This window comes from Maniola jurtina, chromosome 4, assembly GCF_905333055.1.
Source record: "Maniola jurtina chromosome 4, ilManJurt1.1, whole genome shotgun sequence".
Lineage (NCBI taxonomy): Eukaryota > Metazoa > Arthropoda > Insecta > Lepidoptera > Nymphalidae > Maniola > Maniola jurtina.
In genome coordinates, this window is record NC_060032.1 from 11,167,344 (window position 1) to 11,185,032 (window position 17,689).

The 17,689-nt window shown below is 39.8% G+C and overlaps 1 protein-coding gene across 1 annotated transcript; it reads left to right on the plus strand.

Moving 5' to 3' along the window:
- The first annotated feature begins 1,386 nt into the window (after positions 1-1,386).
- Positions 1,387-17,678, plus strand: LOC123864919 (collagen alpha-1(I) chain-like). Its single transcript, XM_045905677.1, has 32 exons — positions 1,387-1,615; positions 2,922-3,140; positions 3,993-4,152; positions 4,769-4,931; positions 5,419-5,761; positions 5,902-6,008; positions 6,352-6,474; positions 6,755-6,946; positions 7,034-7,108; positions 7,238-7,348; positions 7,433-7,693; positions 7,770-7,967; positions 8,229-8,345; positions 8,423-8,513; positions 8,603-8,700; positions 8,799-8,960; positions 9,213-9,257; positions 9,347-9,553; positions 9,655-9,906; positions 10,079-10,259; positions 10,533-10,675; positions 11,285-11,501; positions 11,608-11,768; positions 12,616-12,885; positions 13,317-13,478; positions 13,698-13,913; positions 14,075-14,336; positions 14,513-14,662; positions 14,916-15,073; positions 15,784-15,899; positions 16,747-16,849; positions 17,455-17,678. Exons 1-32 carry the CDS (start codon positions 1,549-1,551, stop codon positions 17,590-17,592), a joined length of 5,268 nt encoding a protein of 1,755 aa, XP_045761633.1. The 5' UTR covers positions 1,387-1,548; the 3' UTR covers positions 17,593-17,678.
- The last annotated feature ends 11 nt before the right edge of the window (positions 17,679-17,689 follow it).

Consider the following 17,689-nt stretch of genomic DNA (forward strand, 5'->3'; position numbering starts at 1 on the left):
ATCCAATTGGATTTGATACGACGTTATTCCAGGCGTCAATAACCTTTTCCCAAAACAAACAATTTTGTGAAAATGTTTAGCCGTCTCATTTGTGTCAAATTAATCTATTTTCGTAAGGTTTCTACACACCGAAGAAAATATTTAAAATAATACTATTTACATTCATAGTTTTTAACCTCCGACCCTAAAAGAGGGGTGTTAAGTTTGACGTGTGTATCTGTCTGTGGCATCGTAGCTCCTAAACTAATGAACCGATTTTAATTTAGTTTTTTTGTTTGAAAGGTGGTTTGATCGAGAGTGTTCTTAGCTATAATCCAAGAAAATCGGTTCAGCCGCTTGAAAGTTGTCAGCTCTTTTCTAGTTACTGTAAAATTCACTTGTCGGGGGTGTTATAAATTTTTCATTTAAGTACACTTGTTATAGTCTATGCATAGTAGGTGAACTAGATATGGCATGCCATGCAAAAATATTTTGTGCCGTTTTGAAGCGCCGCGCTCGAACGAGCGTATTGGGAACTTTTTTAAAAGTGGTCCTTGTGGTGACAGAATTTAACTTTTAGTTCCGGGGACGCTCACATGATGCTCACTGCTGCTATCAGCGCTACAATGGCGATAATCAAGTTGCTTCAAAAACATTTCGTCAATTATAAATCTGGTAGGTAAACTTTATAATTAGTAGTATTATTATATTATATCTAGACGATGCCCGCGACTTTGTCTGCGTGGATTTAGATTTTTTTTAAATTAAAACAAAGACTGTCATAACGTCATTCGTTAGATAAAGTTTATCTTACGGTTGTGAAACAGGCCCTAAATATTGTAAGATTGTCGAGTCGTCAGTGTCGGCATCGGTGTATAGACGCCCTTAATGTAAATCAACATGATTTTCCTTATATTTTGCTGTAATTGCAATCGGACTTCTATCTTGCAGATATTATATTGACTTGGGGCGGTTGGTTGGTGCAGAAAACTCAGAAATGCTAGTCCAAAATTCGAATCTGCTACGTTTCTGAACTTTTAAGCACGCTCTAATTTGAAGCTCTTCATAGTATTAATAAAAAATATTTACTGATGGCCTTAAGTATCTAAATAAGTATATCTACATATTTTCCTACTTGTTATAATTCTTTGTTCATCGGTTATAATAATACTTACCACTAAATGAAAAATAATCTCGATCTGGTAATATAGTCAGCAAATATATAATATAGAAATATAAGAAACGTATAAATTAAAAAGTAAGCAAGCGAAATCGAAGTACGTGGTTTATATTATTTCCACGAGAGCAATTAAATTCACCAGCGAACATTGATCCCTGTTCAACCAATTGAAATTTATTGTTTCGACACAAATGCAATCCACATTTTAATAACGAAGTGTACAAAAGTGTCGTCGCATTTCTCTCAGTGAGACGGAGCGCGTCTGTGGGGCGCGCCATGCCATCTCCCCTTGAGGACGAGCTTCTATAACTCCCAACAAGAGGTTGGGCCACTACCGGGATGGGACCTACTGCAAATATTATCCCGGTGGCATATTTATTCGGGCCACGATGGCACTTCAGATGAAAGGATTCCTTCTCATATTGTTTTGCGTGCTCGCCGAGGGTAAAGGGGATGGTAAGCAAATTATTATGTTGATTTCACTAGAATCTAGGTATTTCTCTCATTTCTTTTGTTACTTTGAATGACCAATGTAAGGTCTGTAACTTAAAAAAAAACTATTTATTTATTAAAATATGTATGTTCCCAATTTCAATTTCAATTTATTGCAATTCCATGAATACATTCCTTAAATATCATATTTGGAGTAAATACTATGATGATATACAAGGTAGTGTATTATTATGGATACCCAGTCTCGTGTTAAACTCCAACTCAAATCATTTATTTAAATTGGCTACCATTGTTAATACACTTTTTGATTGGCAATTATGGAATTTGCAAGTTAATGATGAATAGTGATAATAATTGATTACGTAAACTTAAAACTAAGCTACGATTGTTCCAAACGCACTTTGGTCTGAGAAGAAGCCCTCAAAACCTCAGCGGGTTTTAGTATCACCATTTCACTTAGAACCACCTACCCATCCAAGCTGTTAAGGCCATTCCCAAAAAGTTAAGTTTTTAAAATATTAATTTCCCTTACATTTAATATTCTTCTTCTAGTAACTACCTAATAGATACTTTCATACTTATAAAACTCTCAGTAGGTAAAACGTTGCCGTGAAGTTTCAAGAGATGCGCAATTTCCCGATAAGAAATTGATCTTATTGAATTGGTTACTTGGCTAGTCCAATTTAAAGGGGAACTTGTTTAACCTAGCCGCGCTTAGTAACCGATATCTAGACTAGTCTGCCTAACGAAAGCTGTTAGGAATTTTTTAGCGTTTTGAAATACCTGCAACACTGGATATCCACTAGATTTACTTAAGAATTGATAGGCAAGTATACTTTTACTAATTAAAATTCTATGGGATTTATATTTATTAGACCTGGACTATGAATAGGTATATATATAAGTATATGTACGTATATGCAAATAAAAATATGCAATCTAAAAGAGCGAATAGGAATCGCTAAAATTATTCTAAAACACATTTTTAGATAAAAATTCTATATTATTATTGATGTAAGTACCTAATCCAGTTTAAAATCCTATGAATTTGAATATGATATGAATCTTCATAGCGGAAAACATGATTAACGAATAGAAAAATTTCAAAAATAATTTATGTTAGGTATCAAATAAGTACGTTTATTTCTAGTTGCTTGTAGGTACACAGTCTACACAGGGGTCACAAAAAAGGAAACAACCTGAGTTTTTCGCCGTTATTTCGCACTATCAGCTTTCCTAGACACACTAACAATATTTTAACTAATTTTACCCAAGTAGGTTAAATACCTTACAATTTAACTGATTTTAGATAAACTTGAAATATTCGACGTGTTATCCATCTTGCAAAATGGCGATCTACCTGATGGAGTATCACGGGTGCCGGGCCGATGTCAGGCTCCCGATACTCACGAGTTGGAGACAGCTTATGCCTTGAACGAAAATGCTACTCTTCACCGGCTTGCCGCTGGAATGTTCTACAACACCTTCCCTGAAGACTTCTCTATATTGGCTGTGGTTCGTTTGATGGGTAAGTTATTATTTGCAACTATTTTACACATCTTATATCTTGGGGAAAGTACAAAGAGGTTTAATATTATAATACTAGGGAATGCCCGCGGCTTCCCCCGCGTGGATTTCGATTTCTTTAAATCCCGTTGGAACTCTTTGATTTTCCAGGATAAAAAGTAGCCTATGTCCTTCCCCAGGATGTATCCCAAGTCCAGACAGACAGATAGACATACACACTGTCGCATTTATAATATTACTTAGTATGGATTGTGCGCTAATTACTAAATATTTGTACCCATTTCCTTTGGCGAAATATAGTAAGTTATATGACGAGATGGCGCAACCTCCAATAGTGGAGAGGCACAAGAAAAAGAGAGTCCAAGATTTTCGTGTTACCTTTACCATTTTTCACAAATAACGCAACTGACCTGTAACATAATATGCAACCTGATTGAAATCTACTACGTACCTATGTAAAAAATAAAATTATAGTACCTAGACGCCTGTATTTTATTCTGCTGTCTCTGTCAAAACTCTCTAACCAACAGGATATTATCCATACTAATATTATAAATGCGAAAGTGTGTCTGTCTGTCTGCTACCTTTTCACGACCCAAAGGCTTAACCGATTCTGGCGAAATTTGGTACTGGGTTAGCTATATCCCGGGGACGGACATATGCTACCTTTTATTCCAGAAAATTAAAGGGTTCTTTAAAAACCTAAATCCACGCGTACGAAGTCGCGGGCATTCTCTAGTTTAAACTAAATGTGAGCCAGCCCTTATGTCTGTATTATGATGAAGCGATCATTCGTTGAAAATACTAACAGGATAGGTTAGCTCAATGATAAAATTACTGTTTTACATTGTAGGTAGTGACCAAAACCCCGTGTTCGTGTTGTACTCGGACGCCGGCGATGAACAACTGCAGCTGGTTGTTGGAGAACTGATTGAGCTCTACTATGAGGACACACGAGGGGATCCCGAGGACAATGAGCTCCTTACATTCAGAGTTGACATTGCTGATGAAAGGTAGAACATTGTTGCAGCTATTAATGATGCAAGTTGTAATGTAACCCTAAAAGTTGCGGTCCCTTTTTCCACGCGTCGTCGTCGTGTAGTACTTACATTTTTGCAAGATTTTGTACAGCTATATATTTATGGCATATTCTCGTTGGATATATTTTTATAATTTTTAGGGTTCCGTACCTCAAAAAGAAATACGGAACACCTATAGCCCTATAGGATATATAGTCTGTACGGATATATAGTCTGTATAGTCCGTGTGTGTCAAGAAAACCTATACGGTACTTCCCGTTGACCTAGAATCATGAAATTTGGTAGGTAGGTCTTATATCACAAGTAAAGGAATAAATCCGAAAACCGCGAATTTGTGGTTACATCATTAAAAAAAAATTAAAATATGTTTAAATTTTCAAAGTAAGATAACTATACCTAGTGGGGTATCATATGAAAGGGCTTTACCTGTACATTCTAAAACAGATTTTTATTTATTTTTATGTCTAATAGTTTTCGATTTATCGTGCAAATTGTTGGAAAAAATACCCGAATACGGAACCCTCAGTGCGCGAGTCTGACTCGCACTTGACCGATTTTTTACCTAATCTTGATTCAATTTTTTGTTCAGATGGCACAGAGTAGCAATTAGCATCAAAGGTGACTCAGTAACTCTACTAGTCGACTGTGTGATACAAGGCACGTTACCGTTAAGAAGACACCCTGGAAGTACTTTCAACCTCGCTGGTGTTCTAGTCGTGGGTGCCCAAGTAACCCCCGATCAGTATTACGAGGTAAACTTGATCGGTCATATTTTTAACCCCCAACCCAAAAAGAGGGGTGTTATAAGTTTGACGTGTGTATCTGTGTATCTGTCTGTGGCATCGTAGCTCCTAAACTCATACACCGATTTTAATTTAGTTTTTTTTTTGTTTTAAAGGTGACTTGATCGAGAGTGTTCTTAGCTATAATCCAAGAAAATCGGTTCAGCTGTTTGAAAGTTATCAGCTCTTTTCTAGTTACTGTAACCTTCACTTGTCAAGGGTGTTATAATTTTTTTATTTACACTTGTTTACTTATGCAGTCGTAAATTCAATTCATTAGGCATGTTGTTAGAATTGAGAGTTATTGAAACCCCTTCGAATATACAAATGTACCTACCTATCTTAATTAACCTCACGCTATATCACAGTTATTTGACTTTATTTAAATTCCTGCTACATGACGAAACCGTTCACCATAATAACTGCCTTGAATTGAGACACCAATTGTTTATTACAGGGCGATATTGAATTGCTCCAGTTTGCTAATCAACCGGACCTTGCATATGATATGTGTACATCTATTGCCCCGGACTGTGGATCATTTGGAGCATACGACGCATCAGAAATAACAAGGAATGAGATCAAAGAACCAGATTACGATGTTAATATTGATACCAATGAACCAACTTCCGTTGAAGATAACGATTATGAACAACTTGGACCTAATAGATTATTCAATGAGAAAAATCAATCTGATAGTCTATGGGCAATAGCTGGTAGAGATTCGACCACTGTGCGCCCGTACTGGCAGGTGCCCGAATCTTTTGGCTTTACATCGCCTTACGCGGCTACTGATAATGGTGAGAACTATTACTTTGATGACTATAACTTAGATTAATGCTATTTAGAATGATGAAACAGTCTAATGAAACAGCAACGCAAGTGGCAAAGCTTTCTGCAATACGCTGCAACTACTACATAGTTATTTTTTCTTCCACAGACGAAAACAGTATCTTTGGTCGATTTACGGACACTGAAGACTTTATTTCCACCCCTTCCAGTATAGAAGTAACATCACCTGGTGATTTAGAAATACCTAGTTTATCGGTTGGTATATTTTGTTTACTAACCCCCGACCCAAAATGAGGGGGGTTATAAGTTTGACGTGTGTATCTGTGTATTTGTGTATATGTCTATGGCATCGTAGCTCCTAAACTAATGAACCGATTTTAATTTAGTTTCTTTTTGTTTGAAAGGTGGCTTGATCGAGAGTGTCCTTAGCTATAATCCAAGAAAATCGGTTCAGCCGTTTAAAAGTTATCAGCTCTTGTCTAGTTACTGTAATCTTCACTTGTCGGGGGTGTTATAAATTTTTAATTTACATTTGTATTAAACTTAATATAGCTTGAATATTGTTTTATTTTATTGTATCGTGTATTGTCCAATCCAGGAAAAACGACAAATTGATGATAACACGGAAGCTTCAAGTCTTTCTACCACGGAATATCCATACACGCCTATGACAACCACCGAAGACTCTGATTGGCTCACACATCCCCCAGATATTGACGAGGTAAACCTTTGCAAAACAATAATGTAAATCTTTATCTATTAGGTTAACTCTTTATCACAGTTTTTTAGGAGTTTTAAATTCATTTTCTTTAATGGAGTCATAGCGCTTAAAAAAAATTACGAGATATTTCACCGACGGCACTTGGCAACATTCCACGCGGGCATGATTTCTACAGTAATAATAATAATATAAGGATAGCTTTAAATATTACTGTAACATTTACTTAGAATAAAAATCCTTCATTTGTATATTATAATTTTAATAATAGTAATTTTTTTAGGGTAACACATCCATTATCTACTATCCAACTGACTACGACTACAGCAGCTCCGGAACTTATTACGGACCCCGTGGATACCCTGGACCCCCGGGTCCACAAGGACCAAGAGGACCCAAAGGTGAACCGGGTAAGCCAGGTACAGAGGGGCAACAGGGTTTCCCCGGACCACCAGGGCATGTGTTCGTAGTACCTGTAAGTATCATATTTTTATAATGTTAGTATCGTATTTACATTAAATATTAGATGGAAAATAGGTAATCATCTTCATATTTTTTACAGTTACAGCAACCTGGTAACGAAAAAGGTCCCGATGCGCAATCTGAAGCTCTTCGACAAATACTAACTCAACACATGGTATGTGGTTAAAATACTAATAAACCAATTTGAGGAAACAATTCATTCTAAAGTTTACTTACCCAATAAAGAACCAAAGCGTATTCTATAATAAAACAATAAGGGATTTAAAAAAGTTTTGTTTTATAGGCTGCAATGAGAGGCGCAGAAGGTCCAATGGGTCTCAGTGGACCACCGGGCCCTGAGGGAGAAATTGGACCTGAAGGACCAAAAGGCGAACAAGGAGACCAAGGAGAATCAGTACGTAGTTTTCATAAAGCTTCTTCGTATATTATAAAAAAAAATTAAGACCATGTCGAAGATGTAAATGAAATAAAATTTTAGGGGCCACCAGGGCCGAGGGGCATTCAAGGCCCACCAGGAAGATTGGGTCGCCGTGGGCATTCAGGAAGAGATGGAGAAAGAGGATCCCCAGGTCCACCTGGGCCTAAAGGTGAACAAGGTTATCCGGGACAATCAGGAATGCCCGGAGATAAAGGCGAAAGAGGAACACTGGGTCAGCAAGGAGTAGCAGGAGCACCAGGTCTCGATGGTCCTCCTGGTGACGATGGGCCATCTGGCCCGCCAGGAATATCTGGAGAATTGGTAAATATTGCAATAAGTCGTACGCACAAAAACATTATAAAAAATGAGATAACTAATATATTCCTATCAACAACAGGGACCCAGAGGTTTTACAGGACCCAGAGGATTTCCTGGTCTAATCGGCTATCCAGGAATACCTGGCAATGAAGGCCCTCAAGGCACTAAAGGTTCTGCTGGACCACCAGGACCTCCTGGAACCCCAGGGCAGTTAGGCCCGATGGGACCGGCTGGATCCCCTGGCCCTCAAGGTCCTATTGGCGCACCAGGCATACAGGTAATTCTAATCTAGCAATATTATAAATGTGAAAGTTTGGATGTTTAGATATTTGTTACTCCTTCACGCAACAACATTGACTTAGCTGATTTGACTGTTTGGAGTGAAGACAGCTTATCCCGGAAAAAAGATTTTAAAAATCCCATATTCCCGCGGACGAAGTCGCAGGCATCATCTAGTTTAGAATAAATGAATGTATTACGTTTTCGTCTGTGCCCCGCTGGTTATAAATAAAATAATAATGTAATTATTATATTTCAGGGACCTCAAGGTAAACAAGGAATATCAGGGTTACCAGGACCTGAAGGATCGCCAGGAACGCCAGGTACACCGGGACAACAAGGTTCACCTGGTGATGTTGGAGCCCCTGGTCCACAAGTGTGTAGAACTATTTGTTATTTTATTAGCAAAATGATATATTTTTATTTAGAAAAGTTTTAAAATGTTCTTTTCAGGGCATGTTAGGTTTTCCAGGGCCTCGAGGATTAAAAGGCGACGATGGACCCAGAGGCTTACCTGGCGATAAAGGAGATAAAGGAATCAGAGGTAGGTACATAAGATATAAAAAATAATTCAATTAGCTTTTCATGACAGCAACTTTATAAATTCACAACTACATTATCCATAAATCACAGGAATCGAAGGTGAGAAGGGCGAAAGTGGACCTAAAGGAGAACGTGGCTTACCGGGTGAACCTGGTCCTCCTGGTATTGAAGGACCTGAAGGACAAAAGGTATATTGAGTACTTAACACTAGCTCAATGGGCACGAATCTATTGATTATAATATTCGCAAGTACTGATACGTATTGTCATAAAAGCTATTTTTATAGGGCACCGAAGGACCAAGAGGTGAGACTGGGTCAATTGGTCCCACGGGTGAAAAAGGTGCTACTGGGCCACAAGGACCGTCGGGATACCCTGGGATGCAGGGTGAAAAGGGAGATAAAGGGGCCTCGGGAAGAAGAGGAAGACGTGGAACTAAAGGAATAGCGGTAAGCCTACTGCATTCACGTGGGTAAAGGGAACTAATTTGATCGAAATGTTAATAATGATAACAATGAATAATAATTTCTGTTGTTTCTGTTATTTTTTCTGTGTTTCTGTTATTTTTTCTGTTGTTTTTGTTATTTTATTATTTGTTGTTTAAAAATAACTAGGATAAAATGGGAAAAATAAATAAATGAGAGAATAACAATGAATTATTGACAAATAATAAAAATCAATAATTTTTATTATGTTTACAGGGATTGGTTGGAAGCCCAGGAGATCGAGGCGAAAGTGGTCCCAGGGTAATAAAAATCATCTTAAATTGTACTTTGCCTATTGAAGATATAAATTTTAAAGACTTTTAAATTTTAAAATGTTTTGAGTGTTTTAGGGCTATCGAGGACCACGTGGACGTAGAGGATCCGATGGACCACCTGGAACTAAGGGCGACACAGGCCAGCCAGGTCCACCCGGATCCATAGGGGAACGAGGCCCACAAGGGTTAGAGGGGCCTCGAGGATTTCCAGGACCTATGGGCCCCCCAGGCATAGATGGAAAACCTGGGCTACCTGGAACGCCAGGGGAAAGAGGACCCATGGTATTTTAATACTTTTTACCATTTGTTTGCAGTGTTATTTCTTGCTTGTTTTTATATTTTACTGACTTCGATGTTTTTTATCCATAACGTACTCTTGGCAGGGAGAAACTGGATCTCCAGGTCTACCTGGCCCTCCAGGACCCATAGGACCTCAGGGACAAACTGGTGACCCAGGGCCATCTGGACTGCAAGGACCATCAGGCATACCCGGAACACCTGGAGAAATGGGAACTCCGGGCGAAATGGGCAAAGAAGGCTCACCTGGGCCGCCGGGCCCAGAAGGAAAGCCTGGTCCCATTGGTCCCCCCGGTTTACCTGGCCCTAATGGAGAATCTGGCATGCCTGGAACACCCGTAAGAAGTTTTATTTTTATTTTATTACGTGCAATGAAATGACTAGATTAAAGACACGTCACTGATACATCAAATAATTTCATTATTTTCATTTGTCTCCAAAGTAGGTAGGTATATATGTACATTGTAAAGGCCAATTTAATAACAAGATATTGTTATTTATACTTTGTAGGGTACACCAGGGCCAAAAGGGGATTTAGGACCACCTGGTCCACCCGGTGTAAGAGGTGACAAAGGAGAGCAAGGCGAAGCTGGTCGTGAAGGTTTACAAGGGCCTGTGGGCCGTGAAGGACCTAGAGGATCACCTGGACCTGGCGGACAAAAGGGAGAAATAGGGGAACCAGGGCCTATAGGTACTAATTTAGATTACCTGACCCACCTCGGCTTCGCTCGGGTGGAATTTCTGAAAATTTCAGATTTTTTAAGATTCTAGATCTGAGTGGTTTGAGCATGTTGGTATGTTAGTCAGTTTTGCTTTTTTCTTTTATAAATGACTAGACTAGTTAATAATTGGACGGACATGAAGGCATCTCGTTAGTATTGTTTCAATATTTGGACATTAAAATTCTGATCCCAGTTCATCTAATGATATAATTACATTTTTGTTTTCTGTTGCCACTAATTAGGTCCTGTCGGGCGAGACGGTTTAACAGGGCCCAGGGGTTTACCTGGCGCACCGGGTCCAGTAGGTCTCCCTGGTGAGGATGGAGATAAAGGTGAAGCAGGGCCACCTGGTGAAAAAGGTTTCAAAGGATCAATGGGTATACCTGTAAGTCATTATGAAAAATAACAATAATTAATTAGATAGTGTTTAGACGGCCACAAGCGGTTGTTCGTTAAAAAATTCGGTATCAAACTTGCAAAGTTGAAGCGTTCTTCTACACTGTTCCACAAAATATACATGTCTTCCTTCAATCTCCTAACATTTATCAGTTTTATTACCTATACGGACTATTTTGTGAAAAAAATTCTTGGCGCGAACATCCTTTTGGCCTACCACGCCCGTCTCGATTATTTCGAAGAACTTGAAAGAAATTTCTAAGAATTGCATCATCATCGCCGCATAATCAAAAGCAAAAATGTTGAAAAACACATTCAGAAATAAACACACATCGGCAAGTGCGATAAAACGCCTAATATGGATCTGAAATCTGAATACAGCTAAAATCAATACTGCTGTACAAGGTACCTGTATACTTTTGCTTTGTCATACTTTTGCTTTGTCACTTTTTGTGTCGTGTCACTAAAAACCCATTTTTCTTAAATAGAAATGGCTTTGAACTAACGAACTTACGTTAATTTTAACCCTTTTAGAAAACCTGAGAGCATAGTCATAAGCCGATAGTGGAAATGTATTTAGTTTTCACTTTTTTTCCAGGGACCAATAGGTTCACCAGGTAGCCAAGGTTTAAGAGGAGAACCAGGATCTGTGGGCTTACCTGGTGATAAAGGGCCACAAGGTGATCCAGGTCCAGTTGGTCCACCTGGAACAGATGGTGTACGCGGTCCAGCAGGTCCTGCGGGTAAAACTGGGCCAGAAGGACCTAAGGGCGACCAAGGCTCGAAAGGCGATAGAGGAGACGTTGGACCTGTTGGTGAGAGAATTGATGTAATCTTTGATTCAGAATACTATATTCAAAAAAAAACCATGGTGTAATTTAGTATTTAAATCCAAAAAATATAATAATTACGTTTTTGTAGGCCCACCTGGACCACCGGGACTTACTGGGCCCCAAGGAAACCGTGGTGCAAAAGGAAATCAAGGCGAGCCAGGTCCCAGGGGCCCTGAAGGAGATCGTGGAGAAATAGGTAGTCCTGGCGCAGCTGGTCCACCAGGACCGCAAGGACCTGAAGGAAAAATTGTATGTTTTTTGTAAAAATCTATGGAAACGAACTATAGCATCTATGAACTATAGCATAAAAAAGAAGAAACTGACTGACTTTTATATTAAGGAATTTTATATTCTTTTTGAAGAAACATATTCTTTTATATTCTTCTTGAAGAAACATATTTTAGCGTAAGAAGAGAGTGGTGATGATTATGATGTAGTAAGAGATCACAAGATCAGCATTGAAAGTCAAATTCAAATCTTTTTAACCGACTTCCAAAAAAGGAGGAGGTTCTCAATTCGTCGGAATCTTTTTTTTTTTTTTTTTTATGTATGTTCCCCGATTACTCAAAGACCCCTGGACCGATTTGGAAATTTTTTTTTGTTTGAAAGAGTATACTGTGCAGTTGGTCCCATATAAATTTGGTGAAGATCTGATGAATATCTTCGGAGATGGAGAACAGAACTCCTCAATAGATAGGAGCAAATTGCTCGCGATCAGTGTAATAGCTTAGTAAACAGTAGGGTTTTAACTAGGCATAGCATATTATAGTACAGTGGGCCACTAAAAATTTTACACGTGTAATGTACCTAGGTATGAAGTCGGGCGAGCTTCACTCTTGGATTTCTAATTTTGTTTTAATAAGCTCGCTCGACTTCATACCTAGGTACATTACACGTGTAGCTAAATAAAAGTTATTTTTTACTTTTTAGTGTTTGTGGTTTTTGAAGTCGGTTTTATTTTTCTTTTGAAAATTTTTTATTAGGCGCTTCATTTGCTTCATTAAAGCGGTATCGGAAGTGAAACTTATAAACATCGCTTGATTCTGGATTTATAACTAAGCATTTCAAATTAATAAAATATCGATATTCTTTAAAGGGACCGAGAGGATCTATCGGCCCGAAGGGTGACGACGGCCCCCCAGGATTGCAAGGAGAACCAGGTCCAAAAGGACTTCCCGGCCCAGAGGGGCCTAAAGGTGATCCTGGACCAACTGGATTCCCTGGTGATCGAGGAGAATCTGGTCCTCAGGGAGTTAAAGGTGAACCAGGTTCTGACGGCCCTGAGGGTAGCACAGGTCCACCTGGTCCTCCTGGACCAGTAGGACCGCCAGGCAAGCAAGGTGAAACTGGACTTCCAGGCAGTCCTGTAAGTTACATTACAATATTAAAAATATTTTCCATATCAATATTGATAATATAATATCAGCCTCAATAGCTCAATGGTTATAGGAACGGACTGAAATCCGAAAGGTCAGCGGTTCAATCCTCGCCCGTTGCACTACTATCGCACCCATTCCTAGCACTAGCTTTACGTTTAGTTGGAGGGGAAAGGGGAATGTTAGTCATGATAAAAATGACTAATATTTAAAAAAAAAATATTGAGAGAAAAATCCGGCACACCGAATATCGATATGATAACTGTAAACGTGAATAATATTGCGTCTATATTCTTTAGTGGTTTGCATTTTCCACTTCACTGTAGAGTAAGGTAGGATTAATCACATTCCCAAATTAGTTTCGCTCACTACATCCAAAAGCCAAATTAAAATCTAAAAGGTACTTCTATTTTAAATCCAGGGTACAGAAGGCCAAGCAGGTGCTCAAGGAAGTCCTGGCATCCCAGGTGAAAAAGGTGATGCTGGACCCAAAGGAGCTCCGGGAGATATCGGTCCGACTGGACCACCAGGACCGCCGGGGCCAGAGGGACAAAGAGGATTACGAGGACTACCTGGCCCAATTGCAAGTATCGAAAGCTGTTTATTTTATTACCTACTTTAACGAAGTTACACGAAGTAAATCTGGGATAAAAAATGTTTGGGATGTCTTTTTGATCTGCGTGATTCTTGTTATTTGCCATAACTACCTTCAAAACTATCAAGGGATTTTTTGGGCAAGCGGGCTACGCCTTACGCCTTCATTCTATTGTTTAACCATAACCAATTTTTGTTTTGTTGCCAGGGTGACGTAGGGCAACCAGGTATTACGGGCCCATCTGGTCCGCCAGGAATAGCGGGACTGCCAGGCTTACAAGGAGTAAGAGGAGACAAAGGCAACAGGGGTCCAAAGGGCCATATCGGAGAAACAGGTCCAATGGGTTTGAAAGGTGATCAAGGTGAAACTGGCAAGCAAGGACCCCCAGGGCCAGCTGGTCCTGCAGGGCCTAAAGGAGATACGGTAATTCTATTTTTCAACAAGATGTTGCCTCATTTTTTGGTCAGAATCTATATAATATAATATAGACAATAGACATGAAGTACATCAACTATGACCAACAGTGTTTAGAGAAATAAATGGATGTGTACTGTCTAAAAAACACGAGTTTATTTTACTTTTAGGGACCAATCGGACCCGCAGGAGCTAAAGGAGAAATTGGTCCCGCTGGCCTTCCAGGACCAGAAGGACCCATAGGACCAAAGGGATCACCTGGTCCAGAGGGTCGACCGGGATTGCCCGGTCCACCTGGTACTCCAGGACCTCCTGGGCCACCTGCACCAGCGCCTCAAATACCAGCTGAATTATTCAGGTCTCAAAGAAGACGACGTAGCATTGTAACAGATTCTATGGAGACTGCCACTAAGGACGACTTTGAAGAAGAAGGTTATTATTATTTTTTCATAAAGCAAGAGATTGAGAAAGATATATGTTGAACTAAATTTTACAAGTAGATATTATTTTTACCCACCTTAAAATTTTCATTTCAAATGCACTATCCACACCTCATGAAACTTTAGTATCAAGTATGAAGAACAAGAAACTAAGGTATTTTGTTACAGACGAAGAAACCGAATGGACCCTGGAAGTAATGTCGAGTGTTGTAGCGGCGCACACAGCCATAGACACTGCCAGAAGACCGTGGGGCACAAGAACCAATCCCGCTCTATCCTGCAAGGACTTGCGGACATCACACGTCAATTTAACTGATGGTAACTTCAAATACTAATGGTCTATTAACCAACATCATGTTAGGAATACCTTCTTCCTAGGGCGTCGGGTATCTTAAGAAAACTTCGCCACACTTAAAAAAGTAATCCTCACTTCTTTGGTTATTTCAAATTCAGCATGAAAAATTAACTCCATGCTCTGCTGCGTCCGGTTCCGTTGTAACGTGCTCACAGCAATGTGAGGCTTTGATACTCGTATATTTCTTAGCTATATTGTACCATTTTGTTTCACCAGGCTTTTACTGGATAGACGCGCGTGGCGCGAGCTCTCGCCCGATACGTGTCTATTGCCAGGGCCAGAACACCTGCCTGTATCCTGACAATGTGAATGCGGCTGCCGTGTTCACCGACTCTGATGGCCACAAGTTCTCACAACTCGACTACGGATATCGCGTGAGTTGACTTCACAGGCCACTAAATATCAGTTTCTAGATCCTTAACATAATGAAAATAAGTATTAAGTAGGGTAGGTAGACCGTATGTACAAACATACCTTAGTCCCGAAACTGCCCACTTTTACAAACATGGTGAAGCAAGTGCTGCTCATGCGATCATCATCATCATCATCATCATGACCAACCCATCGCCAGCTCACTACTGAGTACGGGTCTCCTCTCAGAATGAGAAAGGTTTGGCCATAGTCTAACACGCTAGCTAAGTGCCGATTGGCCGATTTCACATACCTTTAAGAACATTATGGAGAACTCTCAAGCATATATAGGTTTTCTCAGGATGTCTTCCTTTCCTCATTAAAGTAAGTGATATTAAATTGCTTAAAACGGATATAACCCCGAAAAGTTAGAGATACATGCCCGGGATGGAACCCCAGACTTCCGCAAGAAAGACCGACGTCTGAACCACTAGGCTATCACCACTTACACTCACAAAATAATGATTGTTAGGCTCACTACGCACTGTCGACTAGTCGCCCGGCAACTCAGTCGACGGCGACCGTTATAATCTGTAATTCATATAAAAGTCGCCGTGTCTATACGCACGCAGTCGCTACAACGGCAACCCCGTCGACTGAGTTGCCGGGCGACTAGTCGAACGTGCGTAATAGTTCTAAATTAAGTAGGTATTTTTCGTTTTTTTTTTTTCAGATAACGTACGAGAGCGAAGGTTCCGGCTTGATTCAACTACGTTACTTGCGGTTACTTTCAAACGGTGCGAGGCAAAACTTCACTTACACCTGTGTCAACACTCAGGCTCCACAAAGGCAAGCAAAACATTACCTTTTTGTCTCCAAGTAAGCGTAAAGGATCACTCACTATAGGATCGTCTGACTAATCTGTGGGTGTAACACAAGGTGTTTGAACCGTGCGTCGACCCTTCCTATAGGTATTTCGTACTCAACTATTAAAGCTTAGGCCCGATATCCACCATTGTGGGCGGTGATGTGTTTAGCTGACCAACCAGATTATTTATTGTTAGATGACTTAATAATTTTTTCGCGTCATCTAACAGTAGGTACCTATACCTAAGCTGATTGGTCTGCTAAAGACATTTCCGCCCATGGCCGCACTGGTGGATACCGGATTTTTTATTAAATGCATTAACTTAAAGCTCAAATGCTCTAACATCTAATATGTAGGTATATAAAAGGAAAAACTGACTGACTGATCTATCAACACACAGCTCACACCACTGGACGGATCGGGCTGGGCATGCAAATAGCTGTTACGACGTAGACATCCGCAAGAAAGGATTTTTGAAAATTCAACTCCTAAGGGGATAAAATAGGGGGGGGGGGGGGTTTAGTCGGTAAAAGTCCGACATAACCTCCGTGCCTCCCCGGGCGCGGTGGTATCCATGAGGATTTCCCCACGATAAAAAAAAAAAAAAAAAAGGGGTTCGAAATTTGTTTAGTCCACGCGGACGAAGTCAAGGGCATAAGCTAGTTGGAGATAAACAACATCTAACGCAGAATCTAGTCTCCTCTCTCAACACTTATTCTTATGACAATATATCCTTGTCTAGCAAAAAAGACGATTCGAAGATATTTTTTATTCGATGAGTTCTACTTGTTTATAAAACTGTTTTTTATTGTCAAACTAATATTGCAGATCGGACATACCAGCTGATTTAATAAGATCTAATGGCGTGAAGTTATTTGGGCAGAATAACGTCGAGTTCAAAGAACCACAAATTATTAAGGATCAATGTGAGGTATGTCATATATAATTCAAAATAAATACGTTTTTGCTTAAACCTGAGTAGGTGTATAAGTAAAAATCATCATCATCAGCCTGTGGACTTCCATTTTTGAACATAGTCCTTCCCTAGTGAGCGCCACCACAGCCTTCCTCATCCAGCCTCTTTATATCGTCGTCCCACACTACGCTTGCTTTTACGCGGTCTCCACTCTCCACTCTAGGACTTTTCAGCTCCAACGACCAGAGCAGTAGGGACTTTGCTCGGACTTAAGACACTTTTAAAACGAGACAGCGTTATACAGCTATGGCATAAATCGGTCTCATCCTTACTACTAATATTATAAATGCGAAAGCGTGTCTGTCTGCTACGTTTTCACGGCCCAACCACTGAACCGATTTTAATGTAACTTGGTACATACTTGGGATACATCCCGGGGAAGGACATAGGCTACTTTTTATCCCGGAAAATTTAAGTTCCTACGGGATTAAAAAAAACCGAAATCCACGCAGGCGAAACCGCGGGCATCCTCTAGTTTTAACTAAGTCAAAGTGCCTTCTATAGATTTCAACCTTATTACCTAGCCCTCAAAGATATAATTTTTCTCTTACGTTGTCTAGGACGGTGCAGGTGACATAGTCCTCGAAGTGCGCACATCTCGCAGTGACCGGTTGCCCATCAGCGACTTCCAGCCACTGTCGTTCATCGACGCCAAGCACGAGTTCTCGTTCGCGGCCGGACCGATATGCTTCAACTGAACTTGGAAAGAGCTATTCACTATTATGTACTTAAAAGTTTCAATCTTTGTAAATATTGTAAATAAATGTTGTGACGACTAAATTAACTGATTTATTT